The 20,712-nt window shown below is 45.7% G+C and overlaps 1 protein-coding gene across 1 annotated transcript in view; it reads right to left on the reverse strand.

Annotated features, from left to right (window-relative positions):
- Positions 1-20,712, reverse strand: part of EBAG9 (estrogen receptor binding site associated antigen 9) — a 185,544-nt gene that overhangs the window by 78,494 nt on the left and 86,338 nt on the right. The window contains exon 5 of the mRNA XM_085605081.1: positions 7,648-7,797. Coding sequence (XP_085461207.1) covers positions 7,648-7,797 — 150 coding nt within the window. The remainder of the gene's footprint in view (positions 1-7,647; positions 7,798-20,712) is intronic.

Genomic DNA, 20,712 nt, shown 5'->3' on the forward strand with positions numbered 1-20,712 from the left:
AAATGATGGAGCGTAGTAATAACAGTGAGAAACCCATGTGTGTTGTATCTAAATAAGATGGACTGGAACGGATACAGGTAGCCGGGGAGGCGGGTGGGCGTGTACAACTCTGCAGCTCTACATGCCAAGAACAGATGCATACTGGTAAGTAGCATATTCCGTTCGAGGCATATGAGCTGCAGATTGTACACTTAGCATAGATTATATAGCAGTACCCAACCTTAGCGGCGACCACCGGTATCCGTTGCAGCTGTTTGAAAGAGTGTTTTTAGTACAGCCTGGCCCACCCTAGCTTGCTGCTGGGAATGCACATCTACACAGTAGTGTTTTGTGAATGTGTGCGGTGTAGACCATGTGGCTGCCTTGCATATGTCATCTAAGGGTATATTCCCTAGAAAAGCCATAGAAGCCCCTAACTTTCTTGTAGAGTGGGCTTTAGGGGGAACAGATAATGTTCTCTTTGCCTTCTGATAGCAAATTTGTATGCATTTTACAATCCACCTAGCTATCCCTGATTTTGAGATGGGGTTGCCTTTATGTGGTGGAGAAAAGGAAACGAACAACTGTTTGGTCTTCCTGAAGGGTTGCGTTCTTTGTATGTAATATAGCAACGCTCTTTTCACATCTAGTGTGTGTAAGGCCCTTTCCGCAACAGATTGGGGTTGCGAAAAGAAGACAGGTAATTCCACTGATTGATTGAGGTGGAAGGGGGTAATGACCTTGGGCAGGAACTTCGGATTAGTTCGAAGTATGACCTTGCTGTGATGCATTTGTATGTAAGGTTCCTGTATGGTGAACGCTTGTATTTCACCAACCCTTCTAAGGGAAGTGATAGCTACAAGGAAAGCTGTTTTCCAGGTGAGAAATTGTAGCTCACATTTGTGCATTGGTTCGAAGGGCGGACCCATTAGTCGTGTAAGGACCAAATTTAGATTCCATACAGGGGAGGGTGGTGCCCTGGGAGGAATTACTCGTTTAAGGCCTTCCATGAAGGCTTTAATAGCGGGCACTCTGAAGAGTGACAAATGCCGTCTGTTTTGTAGATAGGCAGCGATCGCTGCTAGGTGTAGGCGTATGGATGAATACGCCAGGTTACACCTGTGAAGATGGAGCAGATAGCATATGATGTGTTGTATGGATGCATCTAGAGGGTTGATTGTATTGTTACGGCAGTAGATTACAAATCTTTTCCACTTTGCGGCATAGCATGCTCTAGTGGTAGGACGTCTGGCTTCCATGATGATGTTCATGCAATCAGGGGGAAGGTTAAGGTACCCGAATTCTAAGATTTCAGGAGCCAGATTGCCAGGTTGAGCTGAGCTGGGTCCGGGTGCCTGATTTCTCCATGGTTCTGGGTTAGGAGGCATGGGGAAAGGTGCAGTTTTTGATGTGGTACCACTGATAGTTGTAGTAGCGTGGTGTACCACGGCTGTCTGGCCCACGTCGGAGCTACCAGAATGAGTGTGAGGGAGTGCTGTTGTAGTTTCCTGACCACTAATGGAATTAGTGGGAGAGGTGGAAAGGCGTATGCAAATCTGCCTGACCAGTTCATCCATATCGCATTGCCCTTGGACAATGGGTGTGGGTATCTGGCGGCGAAGCTTGGGCATTTTTTGTTTTCGTGGGTGGCGAAGAGGTCTATTTGAGGATGCCCCCACTGTTGGAAGAATGGGTGAAGAACTTGTGGATGCAGTTCCCATTCGTGTAGTTGTTGAGTCTGTCTGCTGAGCAGATCTGCTATGGTGTTTTGTACGCCTGGAACATGTTGTGCCAGGAGAAAAATGTTTTGGGGAATTGCCCATCTCCATATGCTCTGGGCTAAGCGGGAGAGCTGGGGAGAGTGTGTGCCCCCCTGTTTCTGTATATAATACATCGCAGTCATGTTGTCTGTGCGAATGAGGACTGCTTTGCCTGAAATCTGCTTTTGGAAAGATTTTAGGGCTAGAAAGATCGCCAAAAGCTCCAGATGGTTGATGTGGAGCGTTTTTTGCTGTGGCGTCCATAGACCTTGCATTGTGAGGTGTAAGAGGTGCGCTCCCCAGCCGGAGAGCGATGCGTCCGCTGTTAGAGTCACTTGGGGAACCGGGTCCAGGAACGGCCGTCCCTTGGAAAGGTTTGTGGTGTTCCACCACTGCAGAGAGTGATGTGTGCGGCCGTCCACCAACACCAGATCCGTCAGCTGACCCTGGGCCTGGTTCCACTGTTGTGCTAGGCACTCCTGAAGTGGACGCATGTGGAGTCTTGCATGGGGCACTATGAAGATGCAAGACGCCATCATCCCTATGAGCTTCATAAACACTCTTGCTGGTAGAGAGTGTTGAGGAAGGAATATTTTGCGTAAGGCTAGAATGCTTGTGATTCTGGCTGAGTTTGGATAGGCAATACCTTTTGAGGTGTCTATGGTGGCCCCGAGATATTGCTTTGTGTGAGATGGTATGAGGTGGGACTTTTGGTAGTTCACCGTGAAGCCTAGCTGATGAAGCAGTTGGATGGTGCTGTTTGTATGTTGCACGCATTGTTGGTAGGACGCGGCTTTTATGAGCCAGTCGTCTAAGTAAGGGAAGACGTGAACATGTTGACGTCTGAGGTGTGCTGCTACTACTGCTAGGCATTTGGTAAACACCCGTGGTGCAGTGGTGACCCCGAAGGGGAGAACCTTGAATTGATAATGTTGCCCGTCCACCACGAACCTGAGGTATTTTCTGTGAGAGGGGTGTATTGGAATGTGAAAGTACGCGTCTTTCAGATCCAGTGTTGTGAGAAAGTCTCCCTGGCAGAGGAGTGGGAGGACTTGTTGTAAGGTGACCATGTGAAAGTGGTCTGAATGTATGTAGGCATTTAGAGGCCGGAGATCCAGAATGGGTCTGAGGGTCTCGTCTTTCTTTGGGATTAAGAAATATAGGGAGTAGACCCCTAGATTTCGTTGATTGTCGGGTACCTGCTCTATGGCGTGTTTCTGGAGGAGCGAGAGTACCTCTTGTTTGAGCAGTGTGGAATGCTCTTGGGACATTGGACGGTGCCTTGGTGGGATATTGGGTGGGGTAGATGTTAGCTCGAGGCAGTACCCTGACCGAATGATTTGGGTCACCCATTTGTCCGATGTTATGGACTCCCATACGTGGATAAAATCTTGTAGTCTGCCCCCGACCGGAGTGGAATGGTCTGGGGGGAGCGAAGGGGAGTCATTGTGCGGGTGGGGTGGCAGAACGGGTATTGTTGGTTTTGCCCCTGCCCTTATTGTTGTTGCCTCTGTAGCCACCTCTTTGGTTGCCCTTTGAAAATGTATTTTGAGGAGGGGATTTGTAGGAGGTAGAGGCATTATCGGTGGAGGAGCCTCTACCTGTGCCACGAAAGGACGAGCGTCGAAAGGAACGCTTAGAGGCTTGGGTCTGGAGCGCTCCCATAGACTTCGCTGTGTCTGTATCTTTCTTCATTTTTTCGAGCGCTTCGTCTACCTTTGGGCCAAAGAGTGTTTGCTGGTCAAAGGTGTGATTAAGTATTGATGTCTGGACCTCAGGCTTGAACCCTGATATCCTGAGCCAGGCATGGCGGCGAAGCAGGACACTGGTGTTTATGGCTCTAGAGGCAGTGTCTGCTGCATCGAGGGCACACTTAATGGAGGTGTTTGTGATTAGTTTGCCCTCCTGTATCAGGTCATGAGCTTGGCGTTTGTATTTCTCTGGAAGGTGCTGCATAAGAGCCTCTAATTCATCATAGTGTGCTCTATCATATCGCGCAAGCAGTGCTTGTGTATTTGCAATGCGCCACATGTTTGCAGCCTGGTAGGCGGTGCGTTTACCAGACGCGTCCAGAAGTTTAGATTCCTTGTCTGGTGGTGGGGCATCTCCTGAGGATTGGGAGTTAGCCCGCTTTCTAGCTGTGGAGACAACTAGGGAATCTAGAGGAGCAGGGCCCTTGATGTATGCAGGGTCTGTGGGTGCCGCCTTGTACTTCTTCTCTATTCTAGGGTTTAGTACTCTGGCTCTGACAGGGTCTTTGAATACCTCTGTAGCGTGCTTGGTGACACCCTTAAGCATGGGTAAAATAGCAGTGGAACGATCTTGTAAATCAAATGTATCCAGTAGGAAGTCTTCTTCCACTGGTTCCGTGTGCATGTCCACCCCATGGTAGTGTGCTGCTCTCTGCACTAAATGGTGAAACCCTAAAGAGTCCTCTGGAGGAGACGGCCTTGATGGGTATAGGTCGTCTTGAGGTACATTGGGTACATCAGGGTTATTATAATCCTCCCATGGATCTGGGGTCCCTGGTGGAGTGGGATCCATTGGGGCGTCCCCTGGGTCATTGTCCGGGTCCCCGTCATCCGGATCTGGGGATGGGGCCGGATCATAGTGAGGTAAAGGTGGAGGGGGTGGTGGTGGGAGGGGGGGTGGCAGTGGGGAGGGTACTCTAAGGGGAGAAGTAGCTGAGTCCCTCTTTTTGGGTGGAGGAGGAGGAGCCGGAGCCTCAAGGCGACGCTTCTTAGTAATCACAGTCAAAAGGCCAGTCTTTGGATCTCTGGACAAAGTCTTTTGTAAAGGGTCTGGTGTAAACAGAGCCAATGGCGCCGAGTCGTCTGTCGGCACCGGCGATTTCGGAACCGGAGGTTTCGATGTTCTGTGTACGCCTTGCTTTTTGGAGGTCTCCGTGTGTTTCGGCGTCGAATGCTGTTTCGGCGCCGGAGCGTCGGTGCCGACCGATTTCTGTTTGTGTTTGGTCGGCGCCGAGTGTCCAGGCTTCGGCACCGGTGGTTTCGGAGTCGAGCTGGATTTTGCAGGCTTCGGTGCCGAGTGGTGTTTATCGGCACCGGGCGTCGGCTGGCTCGATCCCGAGCTGCCGTGAGACTTTGAGTGCTTCGACACCGGGCCCGTAGGTGGGGTGATCGAGGCTTTGGTTTTGGTTTTGCCCAGGCCGGCAGGCGAGGGAGTAACCGGAGTCTCTTTGGTTTTCGGTGCGGGGCTGGGAGGGGGCATTGTACTCACGGCCCGCTGTCCTGGTGTTACGTCCTCCAGGTCGGAGTCGTCGGCCTCGGAAGCGCTGACGATGTCTTCTCCCAGTTCGGTGTGTGTCTGCCCCGAAGCTTCGGCGTCGTCTCCGAAGATGTCCGGTGGAACTGTCGAGGATGAGTGCGCCATGGTGCGTCGAGCCCTTCGATCTCGGATCGTTTTCTTCGATCGAAAAGACTTGCAGGCGGGGCAGTCTCGAGCCTCGTGTTCCGGAGAGAGGCAAAGGTTACACACCTGATGGAGGTCGGTGTGGGGAAATTTAGACCCACATTCTGGGCACTTTTTAAACGGAGTCCTTTCCATCGGCCGGGACCGGAGTCGCGGAGGGCCCGAAGGCCGGTGTCGATGTACGGGATGGAAAAAAGTGCCGCTTCGAGAGATGAAGATGATGAAGGAACTCGAAGAATCGAGGATTTTCCGTCGAGGCTGGAACCGTAGAAGTTCGAAGCCGGAGCACGAAGTATCACATCCGAGCCCGATGGCGGAAAAAAACAATCTGAGGATGGAGCCGAAGCCCATGCGCAGTACGGACCGAAGGAGGAGTCACCAAACTCGTGACTTCCAAGCACGGTCCAAGAAGAAAAACAAACTGCAAACATCCGGGCCCAACACCAGATGGCGACCTATGCTAAGTGTACAATCTGCAGCTCATATGCCTCGAACACTTGTATTTATTTTATTTGAGGGGGAGACGCTCCCGGAAAAGGGGGGAGAGGGGGGTGGGGGAAGGGTGAGACCCGAAGTAGACTGGCTCTGACGAACTGGGCCTAGAACATGGGTGCTCCTTACCTCTCTCATCCATGGACGCTAGTTGAGGTTATGCCTCTTCCCCCGAGTGTCCTGAGGACCTCGAATGGGAGGAAGAGGACTTAGGACTCCAGGAGCATTCCCGCGACCTCCTCTTCTTCGATCGGGACCGTGACCTCCTCGGCATCTTGCTGGACGGTGTCGACTGCCAGGCCGCAAGCAACTTCATCGCCCGCCTCCCCAAGGTCTTCGGGGCCATTGCCCGACAGTACGAACACGACTTTGTATCTTGGTTGCGTTCGAGACACCAGAGACATACGTGATGGGGATTGGTAACTGACATCATGCAGGAGCAAGTCGCACACGGCTTGAAACCAGTCTTCCTTGAAGACATCCCTCACACACAGAGTTGGAAAAATCCAAATTCGAGAAAAAACCTGGCAAAAAGCAGCAGAGGGGTAGCTCTTCCCAGATCGGGGCTTAACTGGTGCGGAAAGAAAAGAACTGACGTCCGCCTGCCTGGGTGGCACCTATATAGGCACCACGACGCCTTAGCAGACGTGGATGACAACGACGTCACGCAGAGCCCAATGGAGCCACCTGACACCGCGCGCAAGGGGTATTGCTCAGCAAGAGTTTCCAGATCCAGCCGGAGGCCTAGGAAATTCAAAGGTAAGGAATCTGCAGCTAGAAGTCTCTATCAGATATGATGTCTTATATCACTTCTTTCTGGCTCTGGATTAAATGATCCATGGAGTTGACCACATGGGTGCCTAGACCCAAGCAAGTGAGAGAAGCACCCGCATCATAACTAGCAATTCCTTAAAAATGATGTTCATGGTGCAGAGCTGGTTCAGGTACAAGACTCGTCGGTAATGCTAGATTGAGGCTTCTGGCAGATCCTCAGTGAGATCTCTATCGCTGGAAAACCCCTGTGAAGAGTAGCATGAGTGAAAAAGCTTTATTTACCCTCAATGTTCTTGAATTAAAGTTACATAGCTCACATGGATGTAAACAATTTAAAAAGGATTTGTAATTTTGGAGCATATTCTTGGTAGCAGACTTAAAAAGAATATTACCAAAGATGCACGAGGGCACACAATGCTGAGCCCACAGGCAATCCAAACCTCACAGGGAACTCTAGAAACAAGGAAGCCAGTGAGGACCAAGATGTTTGCTTCTCACAGGAAACGGTGCACAAAATTAACAAGCAAGGGGTGTAGAATCAAAAACAGCTTCATGATTCCAACGGTATAGAGAAGATGACAGGTAGCTGGAGGCCATTAGAATGGGCCAGAGGTGAGACAATGTTGGGGAGGAGCTGTGCCTGGTCCTCAAATTCTGCAGCATCACTAACACACTTTAATCATATCTGGAGTCTTCTAATAAGAAGTGGGGGTGTCGGGGGAAGGGAAAAAACAAGATGCAATGACAATGGTAGATTAGGGCACAGAATAAGGAAGTGGACATGGATGTGGGCCTGGGGCTGTTGATTATTTCCCTTGACGTATTCTTTAACGCCGATACATATTAACTGCATTTATAGATGTTTCTTCTGCCACAGACTGCTCTGTTCCCTATGCTTTTAAAAATCTTGCAGTTTGCATTATAAATTCTTTTTCAAGAATAATTACTGTGTTTACAGGTGGCATTATTCAAATATGAATACAGATGATAGTCTAAAAGAGGTAGAAACTTTCATCTGGACAAATGGCAACTCTTCATGTTGTGTTCCAGATTCTTCTTCATATCCACAATTTCTAATGAGTATTAAGCACATGTCCAATAATACAACTGGAGTGACTTATTTTCTGTTGGTTTATAGTATAAGCAGTAAGTGTGGCAGAGAATGCAAATGCAGGAGTGATGCTGTGCTGACAAGAATGCAGGCACCTACTTTCTGAGTTTTCCGTATAGTTGGCATCATATCCCTGAAATAATCTGGCTCGTTTTCATCCATTTGTGATAGTGCACTGCCATTCCCACCTTCCACTTTCACACTCGTAGGTGCATCCTCATCCCAAGAGCTCCAATCTTCGACTTCCGCCTTAAAAGAAATGATATGCAACTAGGTTAATGTAATCTAACAATTTAGCATGGAGTCTGTTTTTCAATGACCTATCCATCACAGATGACAGGAAGCGGCATAAGGCATACAACACCAGAAACATCTCTTTTCAAGGAATACTATGACATTTTAATAATTACTAGGTTTCTACTTTACAGTTTCACGATCACACCTAGTTTAAATGGAGGGGGTGGTGTCAACATTTTGGCAATACGAGAATACTCAGTTTTATCTATCAATACTGCAGTGTCACCTGGTCAGCAAGCAGCCTCTCTCTATGCCAGAGTGTTCAATTTAAAGGCATGTCTAACACTATAGAAAATGACACTCTAATATTCATATTCCAGCAATTGATTATGATAAGAAAAATAAACAATCAATCAAAAGCACAGTTCGTAAAACCTGGTAAAAATATATGCAACCTTCCTTTCTTCTGTTCTGTAGTTAGAGTGGGTAAGAACAGTCAGTTTTTGGCACTGGAAAGTATGTTAATAGCTGGTTATAGTTTCATAAAGATGTACAAATGACGTGCCCGAGACTGCTTAAAATGCATACGAAACCTCCAGAAGCTTGGCACTGAAAGTTTTCTAACCATCATTTTTGTGTATGTTACCCTAATTTCAGTTCCTCCAAAACAGCTCTTCCTTTTTCCTTTCATGTGTGTTGGAGCAGTATCTGTATAACATATAATGTCTGTATGGCGTTTTCTGTGCCTTTCACAAGGAGGCCTGGCCTCTCTGATTGCAGCGGTGGTAAATTACAAATTATGAGGTAGTGATCACCAAATTCTCTTTAATCCCACTTGTTAAATAGATTTGGAGATCAATATTTCGCAACCACTAGTAAACAAAGGTCCTATCATATCACAGCTATGAGGCAAGAGACTGTTGCCCTTCAATTATAGGTTAATGATGTATAGTGGAAAGATACTACACCTTCACAGTTAAGTACAAACAAGGGTTCAATAGAAACAGTCTTCCACTTATTGCCAGGCAAAGGTCAATTATGAGACTAGCTATCTATGTAGAATTTGATACGCTGGTTATTGAATCATATGATTTTGTGGCTTTAAGAATAGTTAGTATTGTGGTAAGAATGTGGCGCAACCACAAGGCAAATGTAGTAAATGCTTCGAAGTTTTTCTGTGGATCCCAACTATTGTACAATATCGATGGGAATTAAACCTATTCTACCCATGGGGCAAGAAAAGCATTGGTCGGAAAAAGGAAGGTGGCAAAAGAAAAGATGATGATAATAAAATAACATTTCCCCATGTGTGATATTCGGCAAATGAACATGTAAAATGAGCCTCTCAATAAGGAAGGAACAAAATGATATGCACCAGAGGATATCTCTACAATTTGTGAAGAGGCAAACTTCAGACAAAATATACTGTCTCCGGTTAAGGCGGGTGCAAACAAGACCTAGCAAGGAAAATAAATAATAAAGAAAACAATTTAGAGAAGATAAATGAGGCCATAGGGGTACAAGATGGTTAAACAAGCATTGGCATAGCCAATAGGTCTCGCTTTTGGGACCATATAAGTGTTTAACCATTCAGCACATTATCCTGGGTGCTGTGCTGCCAGGGATTGAAGAGCTATACAATTACTACACAGTGGCTCATGCAGTCTGAAATAAAAAAGACATAGAAACGGGTCTATATTGTAGTCTTTAAGTTTACTGGCAAAAACGCGAATAGATTTCTCAATAATGACAGACTCTAAAATCCTTTCAGGTAATCTCTAGCAGCAATGCAGCCTTTTAAACTGTTCCCCTCATCTTTAATTTCATCAAATACTCTCCTACTGTGTAATACGGTACTCAAAGTCCACCCTCAGTTGTTCATCCTTGCGGGCTGATGAAATGAGTACCACTAAGTTGTGTAAGTGCAGTCCGCCTTACTGAGTTATTACAACACACAACCGCTTGTTAAATTCCAACCTAACACGTCCTTACACAGAGAGATAAAATAGCAGACAAACAGATCCCGGCTGCTTCTGCCTGTCAAAGAGAGCGGGGCTGCATTGACACCGGAGTAAAGTAAGATATTATGTGGGACGGAGAAGAGAGTGCGCCCCTGCCTCCCCCTTACCTCAGGGTACCAACCCTACAATCTCCCATATTCAACTCTAACAACAATTGGAGGACCAAACTCAAACAGGCTTTTTTTCTGGTGTCCCGGAACAATCCGAGGACCGAAGGTTCGCCGAGTGCATGTTGCTTTTAACTACTAAGCGCCAAACATTTCACCATTTCACCCTGTAGGCAACGAGTCCACCTGCACATATACAAATCTGGAAATGCACCTTGTCCGGGCAGCAGGAAACAGGAAACCTTCAGTGTGCAAAGGAGTCTTGCAAAAATCCCGCAGCAGTGTTAGGTGCCCATTAACTGCTATCCATGCTCGCGGCGACGGGGAACAGCATCGCGGCACAACAGTAAGTAAACAAGCCAGCGAGTGGTGCGCGCGCCACAGCGAGACATCTGGTTTCAATTACCACGCCCGTGTCTGGGCACGATAATTGAAACCACATGTCGGCCGTGCGGGTAACCGTAACCAATAGGTCATGGACAGAGCAATGCGCCCGCCTTTGGCCAATTGTGTGCTGTCTTTGTTAAAAAGACGCACGCAAAGGTCAATAGCGTGGGACAAAAGAAAAAGCACACGCACAAGCGTGTACGATTGTTAGGTCAGTTTTTGGAAACCATTACACAAAGTCTTCGCCAGAACAGCGCATGCGCGCTATTACAGGCTCAACCTAAAAACCACACAAAGGGGGAACTCCAGAAAAGAAGTAAACGCTCAACAAACTCAACTTGTTGATTACACAAAATGTTTCACAAACTTAGCAAACCCATAACAGCAAAACCTGAAAACTTGGAAGATTCAGGGATCGGACGGAAGGTCTGTCAGGCCTAGCACTCACCAGGATCATGATGAATTGAGCAAATCAGACAATCAACAGAGGAGTGTGTCAGTGTCATATCAAAATGAAAGAGCAAGCCTGCTAGTAATCGCAGTAAGTTATTACTGTTTGCAAAAACCATTCGTTTTTTTATAAAAGCCCTCACTCACCAACCTGGTTGGTGACATGCTTCATCTTGGGCCCCACCAGGAGTGGCCGAATGCCACCCTAGTGTACTGCGACGCCAGTTTACTGCGGAGCTGGAACGTGTAAAGTCAAAGTGAATATAGTGAAATTTAAAAATGCCCAATTGTGTCAAAAAAACCTTTATTAATTTTGCCAATCAGACAGAAGTCAAAAAATGACTGAAGCCTGGGGCCTACCCAAAATTACGGGGAATTTTTCATGCTCTAATTGCAGCATCTGCCATCTTACGTCCCATACTAAAAAATTGACTCTTGAAACAGGCAAAGTATGGACACAGAGGGCCCATACTAATTGTAATTCTGCGAATGTGGTGTATTTGATAACTTGCCCCTGTGATCTGCGATACGTAGGGATGACCACACGTAAAGTTAAACTACGTATATGCGAGGACCGTAGTAATATCAGATGTGGTAGGGCCACCACCAAACTGAGTGAACACTTTCTACAATCCAATCACACAACCAACGCCATGAGATGGACAGTTATTGAACAAGTTACCACTCGCAAGAACACTCAGAAAATACTTTATGAAAGAGAACAGAGATGGGTTTATCGCCTTGGGACACATCAGAAGGGACTGAATGATAACATTCCATGGGCTACTATTTTATAAGCCGTTCCTATCGCCTTTAATGCTCCCTTAACCCTTTTGCCAATTTCATTTACTGGTTTGCTGTAATCTGGTCCCCCTTCAACCACAGTTGGGCGTAGTAATGACCACCTTGCCCTGAGCTTCATACTGTGACTACTCTAATCCCAAAATTCTGTACTTTTGACCACCGTGTTATCCTCCGCTTACCACTAGTTGTCCTGCTTCTTTTTATTTTATGACCATCTTGCACTGAACTTCATATTATGGTTACTGTAATTCTAACACACACTACTTTTGACCATCGTGTCATTCATTAGTTGTTCTGCTTCTATTTGATTTCTCTCCCACTCCTTTCATCTCTTTAGTGGCCCCCCCTGCTCCCGTTCGTACCAGTTCATTGCAGTGGACACTTTGACATTCACATCTGACTGAGATGTGATCCCATTGGGACTATCCAGCACCTTTGGATGCAAACGTCCATTTCTCCCATCTTCATCGTTATTCGGGACACTTCCCATGTTGGTTTGTTTTGGTCCTTCACCATAGCAACTAGCTAGGCGTTTCGTAGACAATGCTGTAATGCGCTATTGGCTTAACGTTCCAGCGTCATTCTGACGTGTTCCTACATAGCACCTGCTGATTGGCTTAGCCGTTTAACCCACGCTTTCAGGACGTGACGCGACACCCCACGTGATCGCGTCTTCGTCCGACCTGGCTCTATATTTCCGCACAGGACCGCCAACTCCTTATCGTCGGGGTCCGTCTATGAAGAGGGAGTGCTTAGGTCCATAACAGGTGCCTGGCGCTGTAGGCGTGAGTTCCCCCTCAATCAACAGCTAAGTACTCTTTCGTGCAAAATCGAGTCCCTGATTTCATTTAATTTTTCTTGTTATTTCTTTGTTTCTTTTTCCTCTTGTTTAGGGTGTGCCATTCCGCCAACACCCCCCTCACGTGACCCATGGTGCATTGAACCTTTGCACCTTTTTGTAAGCAAATAACGTTTCCTCATGTAATTTCGTTTTGCCCAGTAGCATTGTTGACTGTTGCATTACAGCATTGGCCACTTATTCGACGGCCTAGTTCACCTGCTAGTGCATAAAGTTATTTGGGCACCTGTATCCCCCTTAATTAGAGAGGGATCGCTCTCGTTTCATAAAAGAGGACTCCATTGGTAGTCCTTTTTATTTTGCACTAGTCCACAGATAGCAACACCAGCGTTCTTGTTACTGTTACCATAAGTGCACCTTGAATGAGCACGTATGCATGTCCACTATCTGTGACATTCTTTAGATGCATACTGATGCAAAACTTGTTCATCTTTTATCTCTTGATGTTGTACGTCTTTGTTTGTCACAACCTTTTTTGGCTAGAATAAACTCGGTTCCTCTCTATATTTGACGGAATCTACTCCAAGTGTTATTTGATATTTTTAACACTTACGAACCCTTGGTCAGGGTGGGCCTTAGCGCGCCCATACCGCCGGGTTCTTCACACCACACACCTTTGGTCCTGATGAAAGCCTGATAAATATTCATGTAGGCAGAAACATGTTGACCGCACCTTTAGGGATAATATATGAACTTGTAATTTCAGTTCGTTATCCCACACAGATTTTTTTTACCTATGTCTGATTGCCAAAATTAATAAAGTTTTTTTTGACACAATTGAGCATTTTTAAATTTCACTATATTCACTTTCACTTTACACGTTTTTTACCATCTCTGCAGTAAACTGGCGTCGCAGCACACTAGGGTGGCATTCGGCCACTCCTGGTGGGGCCCAGTGACAGGGCCGGCTTTAGTGCTGGTGGCGCCCTGTGCGACAATGTTTGTTGGCGCCCCCTCCCCACCCCCCCATGACCACCTCCACCACAGATTCTCTCACTAGCACCCTTTAACAGTGACCAAGTCTCCATAACCACACCCTCTCAGATGCATTGAATTAGTTATACAGCACCACTCATACCAGTGTAAGGTGTCCGAGCACTTTGCATCACACACACATTACAGAGAGACAATCAATCATACGGGTGTAAATCAGTGTATAGGAAATGTTACATAAGCCAAGGACTAAAAGTATAGGAGTCACATGTCATCCATACTGGTAGGCAGTATAGTTTAAGAGTGCTCAGAGTCCAAAAAGAAACAGCATAGTTGGGAGTTTAATTTAAAAATAAGAATCGATTTCTAGCCAAATTAGCCCTTTTGCAACATTAATCAATGCTCTAATAATGTATACTTTGCAGTGTGTATGCAGTTCTAGGATGAAAGGTAATAGCTCACTATCCTATATTAGGACTTTAAGTTATAAATTGCAAGTAACAAAAGGATCTCTCTTTTGAAAGCAGTAACCTGCTGATCTGTTTACATCATACGCATTCTGTAATCTACTTGGTACACGTTCTCTGCAGCAGGCATATTAACCCTCGCACTAACTTCACCTAAAAGTCAAAACCTCAACTATGCAAAATGCTGACCTCTCTCCAGGAAGATAATTAATCACACAAGTTATCTTGAAATTTATGTGAGGCCTGGTAATTGCCGGGGGAAGGAAACACTGCAGCAGGTGCTTCAAAAGCATAATAAACTTTCAAACACAGCGCCCCCAGGAAGCCAGCATCCGGTGCGGTGGCACCGGTCGCACCGCCCTAAAGCCGGCCCTGCCCAATGATGAAGCATTGGCTATGTCCTTCTTACAAAGAATAAAGATGGAACATACAGCACTCTGAAACCAGTCACACCAGGTGTACCCTTTAAAGTCTTGGAGGGAAAGAACCAGTCGGCAGTTTCCGGTGGGGTGAAATTATGGTCCAGAGAGAGTGTTTGAAGTCCATAGCTCCATTCTACTATTTTATCAAAGATACTCTGTAGGGGATTGGTTCAGTCTGTAGGCTGGTCATTGGAAATGGTGTGGGGCGGTGATGTAGAATCTCAGGATTGGGCACAGACACTATAGAACACTATGCTTCAACTTTTAAAACATTTCAAAAGAGAATATTGGTAAAAAGAGGCTACTACAGAAGAAGGATCTACCTCTTGTGGACAAACTCCTGCATGGTGAGGAAGGATTGTGTTACTTACTGTGTAAGCATCTGTTTGTGGATTGTAGCCCTGCAGATACACATGCTCTACATACTCCTGCCATCTAGTGCTGGGTCCGGAGCTGTGCAACTTTTTTTTCTTTGAAGGTAGAGTTACTTCTCCTCTCTTTGATATCACGCATTGGTATCAACTCCTTTGTTAGATTATTTTCCCGCAGTTGAGAAAGGAGAGTAAGAAAAGTGTGTAAATAACGTCCATGCCAAGAGAAGTAGTTAAAACGTAACTACAATGGCCACAAGTGTCCGGGGAGGAGGGATGGTGCATGTGACTGTGAATCTACAACACTACATGCCACGAACATATGCCTACAGTGTAGGTAACATTACATGGCATGTGGAGCTGTAGATACATTCTGCATAGACTGTAAAACGGTCCCTCCTAAGAGGCGGTGGCTAGTGTGTGAGAGTTGCACTAGTTTGAAAAAGGGGTACGTAGCACTGCCTGACCTACACTGGCTTGCTGGCGTGGTAACACGTCTACACAGTAGTGTTTGGTAAAAGGTATGTGGTGTAGACCATGCAGCTGCATTACAAATTTTAGCTGTGTGGATATTTTTTTCAAAAAACATAGTTGCTCCCTTTTTACGAGTAGAGTGTGCTCTAGAAGTTACAGGTAAAGGTCTTTAGGCTTTAATATAACAAGTATGATTGCATTTTACTGTCCATCTGGCTATGCCCGATTTGGATATAGGATTACCTTTATGCGGTGGTGAAAACGCTACAAAGAGTTGCTTTGTTTTCCTGAAAGATTAGGTTCTCTCCATGTAAACAAGCATCTGCAATGTAATAGGTCTCGAGTTTGAACTATTGGCATTGTAAATGACAATGCTTTTTATTTATGTTTTGGTTTTTAAAACATAAATAAAAGGCATTGTCATCTACAATGTCAATAGATTAAACTCTCTCAAATGCGAGACCTGTTGCATTCCAAATGCTTGTTTAAAAATGTTTGGGGCAGGTTGCAAACAGAAGGTAGTTGAAGGAATACAGATGGGGAGGATGTGGGGAAGCAAAACTGAGGGTGCGGGTTTGGGGAAGCAAAAATGATGGTGCTGTGGGGGAAGCAGCACAGAGGGAATAGGGAAGCAAAAGATTGACAGAGCAATGTGGCGGGCAGGGGGAGAAATGCAAATGGGCTAGAGCAACGTTAAGCCGGGGGTGAAAGCACACCCTTTACAGGTAATCTGAACTGAGGAGCAAAGCGCTTGCAGTTGGGAAAGTGTGTCCAAAGAGACATTTGCAGCCAAAGAGTTTCTTTCTTTTTTAGGTCTATTTCACAGAGGAACACATTGAGAAAAGAGGGTAGGAGCCCTATCTTGAAGTCATGGTTTTTAGCAAATGAGCAGAGGAGCAAACCTAAAGCGTATTCATGTTCGTTCAGAAAAACATGCCAGATCTAGCGGAATTTACATCACACACCTTTGACCTCCTGGCCCCTGAAGAGCTTACCGTTTGCTACGAGTTAAACAAGCCGGTGGTCACTACTGCGCATGAGAGTCTCTCCTGCAGTAAGAGAAACTTAAAGAAAATAGTGCTTACAGACTGAAGAAGATGTACCATGTAACAACCAAAGTAAAAGGGCCAGTCCTCATGGGAGGTTGCAAATGAAGATATGGCGGTACTAAGGAGGGACTAAGAAGCCTAATAACGAATCAGATGTCAGCATTTACGAAGGACAATGACACAAGCCAATGACAAATACGTGCGGAGAGTGGGCGGGGCTCCAAGCACATACTCCAATACAGCATGACTCGCAGAGCAGCGCTCCCCAGGCTAGATCTAAAAACAAGTGCTCTTTTTAATTTAAAGTATGAAGAGCTCTTTCTGCCACAGAATCAGGTTTAGGGGAAATAACAAGTAGCTCAATGGATTGATAGAGATGAAATTGAGAAACTACCTTTGGTATGAATTTTGTATTAGTCCGAAGTATGAATTTTTCTTAATGCATTTGAACAACTGGTTCTTTTAAGGCTAATGCCTGAAGCTCACTAACAAGCCTGAGTGAGGTAATGGCAACTAGAAATGCTACTTTAATTTAAGTGGGCACGAGTGTAATGGCTTAAAAGAAGGACCTAAGAGCCTAGAAAGCACAATAATTAGATTCCAGGAGTGTGCTGGAGGTACATGAGGTGCAATGATTCGTTTGAGTCCTTCCATGAATACTTTAATGTCAGGGATTTTGAAGAGTGATAGGTGCTGTCTATTTTGGAGATAGGCAGCTATTGCAGCACGATGCAATTGAATGAAAGTGTATGCTAAATTGGACTTTTGTTAATGAAATCCGTAGCAAATAATTTCCTGCACAGTGGCTTTGATAGGATGTGTTTGGGTTGGCAATAGTAAACAAAACGCTTCCTTTTTGCAGCATAATAGGCTCTAGTTGTGGGTTTCCATGCCTGTTTAAGGATATCCATACATTCTCATGGTAAGTTTAAATAACCAAACTATGAGGCCTCAGGAGCCAAATCGCTGGGTTGACTATCTTGGGGTGTGGATGCCTGATTTGTCCTTGAGTCTGAGTGAGAAGGTCCAGCCAGTTGGGGAGCTTCTTGTGTAGGACTACTGAGAGATCCAGCAGTGTTGTGAACCAAGGCTGATATGCCTAGCTGGGCGCTACAAGCATCATGGCGAGAGATGTTTGTCTGTGCTTCCGTCCCAGAAATAGAATTAGAGGGAGAGGTGAAAAAGCATATGCAACTATCCCTGACCAGCTCATCCATAGTGCATTGCCCTTGGACAGTGGGTGTGGGAACCTGGATGCGAAGTCAGGGAATTTTACATTTTCGTTTATGGCGAAAAGGCCTCTGTGAGGAGCTCCCCACTTTTGAAAATAGGGATGTGGGTTGAGTTACCATTTGTGAAACTGTTGGTGCGTCCTGCTGAGCATCTCCGCAAGATGGTTGCCTGTCCCCGGTAGATATTCTGCAAACAAATGAATGTAATGGTTAAGAGCCCTGTTCCATCTGGTCTGAGAGAGGTGTGGGAACTGAGAAGACCGAGACCACCTACCACGCCTGTTTTTGTAGGTAGTACATGGCCGTCATTGTCTGTCCAGACTAGGACAACCTTGTGAGATAGATAGGGAAGGAACGCTTTCAGCACAAGGAATACTGCCTGAAGTTCCAAGTAGTTGATGTGCAGAGATTGAGGTTTGGCATCCCACAGACCTAGTATTGTACAGTTTTCAAGAGTGCTCCCCAACCATTCTCTGAAGCGTGTGTTAGAGTAATTTGACGAACAGGGTCCAGAAAAGTTTGCCCCTCAACAGATTGTTGGGGTTCCACCATTGGAGAGAACAGCAAGTTTGGTGTTCTATCAACACTAGATCTCCCGAGGTGACTCTGTGATTGAGACCACTGAGAAGACACACTGCTGTAGTGGGCACATTTTTAGTGTTGCGTTGGGGACTATGGCAATGCAAGATGCCATCATGTCTACTAGATGCATGACAGTCCGAACAGTGAGTGTTGTGTTTGGTTGAAATTGAGGTAGAAGTGTCTGAAAGTTTTGTATTTGAACGGGATTGAGGTAAGCTAGCACTAACTGTGTGTTTTGAGTATGGTTGAAGTTGAAGAGGTTGAAGGTGAGACTTGGGGTCATTGATGGTAAACCCCAATTTGTGGAGCAGGTCTTTTGTCAGGTGTATGTGTTGCTGACCCTGCAGATGGGTGCTGGCTTTGATTAGCCAATCGTCCCAGTATGGGAATACATGAATATTTTGTCGACGTAGTTGTGCTGCTGCTACTACGTCATAGAGTGGACGGGTTGGCGGTCTAGCTGCACGTGCTATTGATGGCGGCTGTAGCGCGGACGCAAGGCTGAGAGGGGGCACTTCGGTGTTACCACTCAGAGGCACTGGAGGTTTTCAAAGCATTTTTAAAGTTGGTAATCCGGCTCATTTATGCACTTATTGTTTAAACTGCCTTAAATCTGCTTGAATTAGACTTTCACTCGAATCAGACTTTATTTTACACTTTGTTCGTCATTGCCTTTATAACTGCCTGTTCTCACTGCAAATCCATTTTAAAAAGTATGAAATGTTGTTAGAAACGCTTCCTGAGGGTAAATACTATTTTGCACATTGCACTTTTTGACCTATAAATTCCACCTTGAACATAAAGAGGATTGCTCCTCCTCTCGGTCATAGAGTGGACGGGTTAATGTAGTGTAGTTCCTATTTCCCTTATAGGCTCTGCAAATTGGAATAATATACACTATATTTTTTTGCATAGGACTATGGTCAGTATGCTCCTATCGAGTATATTAAACTTAATTACTTGTGTGTGCCAGCTAACTCAGAGGTCACTAAAAACTTCTCGAATATACAAGAAAGGATTAGTCTCTGACAACCGCATAAACATGACAACTTTGTGTCCCTTAGAACTGGAACGCGTCTCAGAAATCGTGGAAACAATAGATAACAGTTACACTCAGTCAATCGTGCATGCTTAGTTTCTTCAGAGTTACACAGAAATAGATAGACGGGTGTTTCAATAAAAGGGTTTATTGAACAGTCTTGTTTCTCGTGTAATAAAAGCGTTTATTGAACAGTCTTGTTTCTCGTGTAAGAGCTGTGAGCTGTTACAATCATTACACAGTAAACGAGATATAATACGCACAGCGTAAGCAGTAAGAAGAAATAATACTGCACTAGCATTGTCTTTTAGCTAGGACATATATTCATATATACATACATAAATAACACAGGCTAAAAAGTGAATACTCATCTGATGCTTCTAAATAGTTCTACCTCGGTCTACCTAAGTGTAGTGCAAGGTAAGAGTAGGTGCTGTTTTCTATAGTACGATATATACTAAGTTGGTATACCAAGAGTCCCTCTAGGTTCTTGTTGACTCCATACCTTAGAATGAGAGAGGTGGGAATCTCTATCCGAGTCTCAAACTCTAAATCCCTGTGAAGGAAGTCAGAACACTGTAAGCTGGATTCTCTGCAAGCAGGGATGACAGCATCTGGTCAGTGCGTCAAACCGGGATATGGTCTCTTCCGAACCTGCCGGGGCGAACCGTGCCGTGTTTTGCCATGGTAAGGGAAGGCATATTTATACCTGGAAGGTGTTTAGGAATGCTAGCATTGACGTAAAGTCGGGCAGAAGAAGACGTCATGGATGAACCCCTAAGGAATAGCAGTTCATGCATAATAGATGAGTTCTTGGAGAAATCAATAATCCTAGCTAGGGAAAGTCCTGATGGCTTAAGGGTCTGGTTTCTAAGAACTCGTGACTTGGGATGGACGGATGTAGGTGACCATGCCTGTATAAGGATAGCATGGCAAATGCCTGAATAAGGACTGGGATTCTATGCCTAAATAAGGGCAATGCAAATTGTGCCTATATAAGGACATGATTCATGGAAACCTATGTACGGGCATCTAAATCGAAACAGAACATTAGCGGTCTATCTGCATGCGCTTGCCTATTTATGGCGGCTGCATAGCAGACGCGCTGCTGTCGTGCTGAAGGTGCGCCAAAGGCACGCCTGTCTGCGCCAGGCCGGGACCAGGAACCAGGAACCCTGCTCAAATTATTACGGCGAACCTCAATCAGTTAAGGTATAAATCTGACATACTAGGCCAGCTCAGGTCCACTTTACCACCTTAATGTGTACATATCATTGAGCCAGACAGTCTCCACAGAAGTGTAGCGAGTAGCCAATACTGTGGTTTCGTGCTGTAGAGTGTCTTACCCCACATGGAGGACTCGCAGAGAAAGATAACACCCTGGAAAATGGGGCTCATAAACTGCAGGTCACTCCCTGGGCATAAAACAGAGATTGGGATGCTTTTGGAAGAAGAGTCACTCGACATATTGTTCATTACAGAAACTTGGTTGAAGCAGAGCTCTACTCATGATATTATTATCGCCCTTCCCCTGGGCTATACCATTAGCAGGCATGACAGGGTGGGAAAACTGGGTGGGGGAGTGGCCATCATTCATAATGTGCAGGTCATTTGCTCTATTACACCTCTGACCTTAACTAACTGCGATGCCATGCAGTTCAGAAATACACGTGTCCCACGTCCTCTTTCTCTGGAATGCTTATTTATAGACCCCCTGGTGCGTACATAAC

The sequence above is a fragment of the Triturus cristatus genome, chromosome 5_1 (genome assembly GCF_964204655.1).
Source record: "Triturus cristatus chromosome 5_1, aTriCri1.1, whole genome shotgun sequence".
In the NCBI taxonomy this organism is placed as follows: Eukaryota; Metazoa; Chordata; class Amphibia; order Caudata; family Salamandridae; genus Triturus; species Triturus cristatus.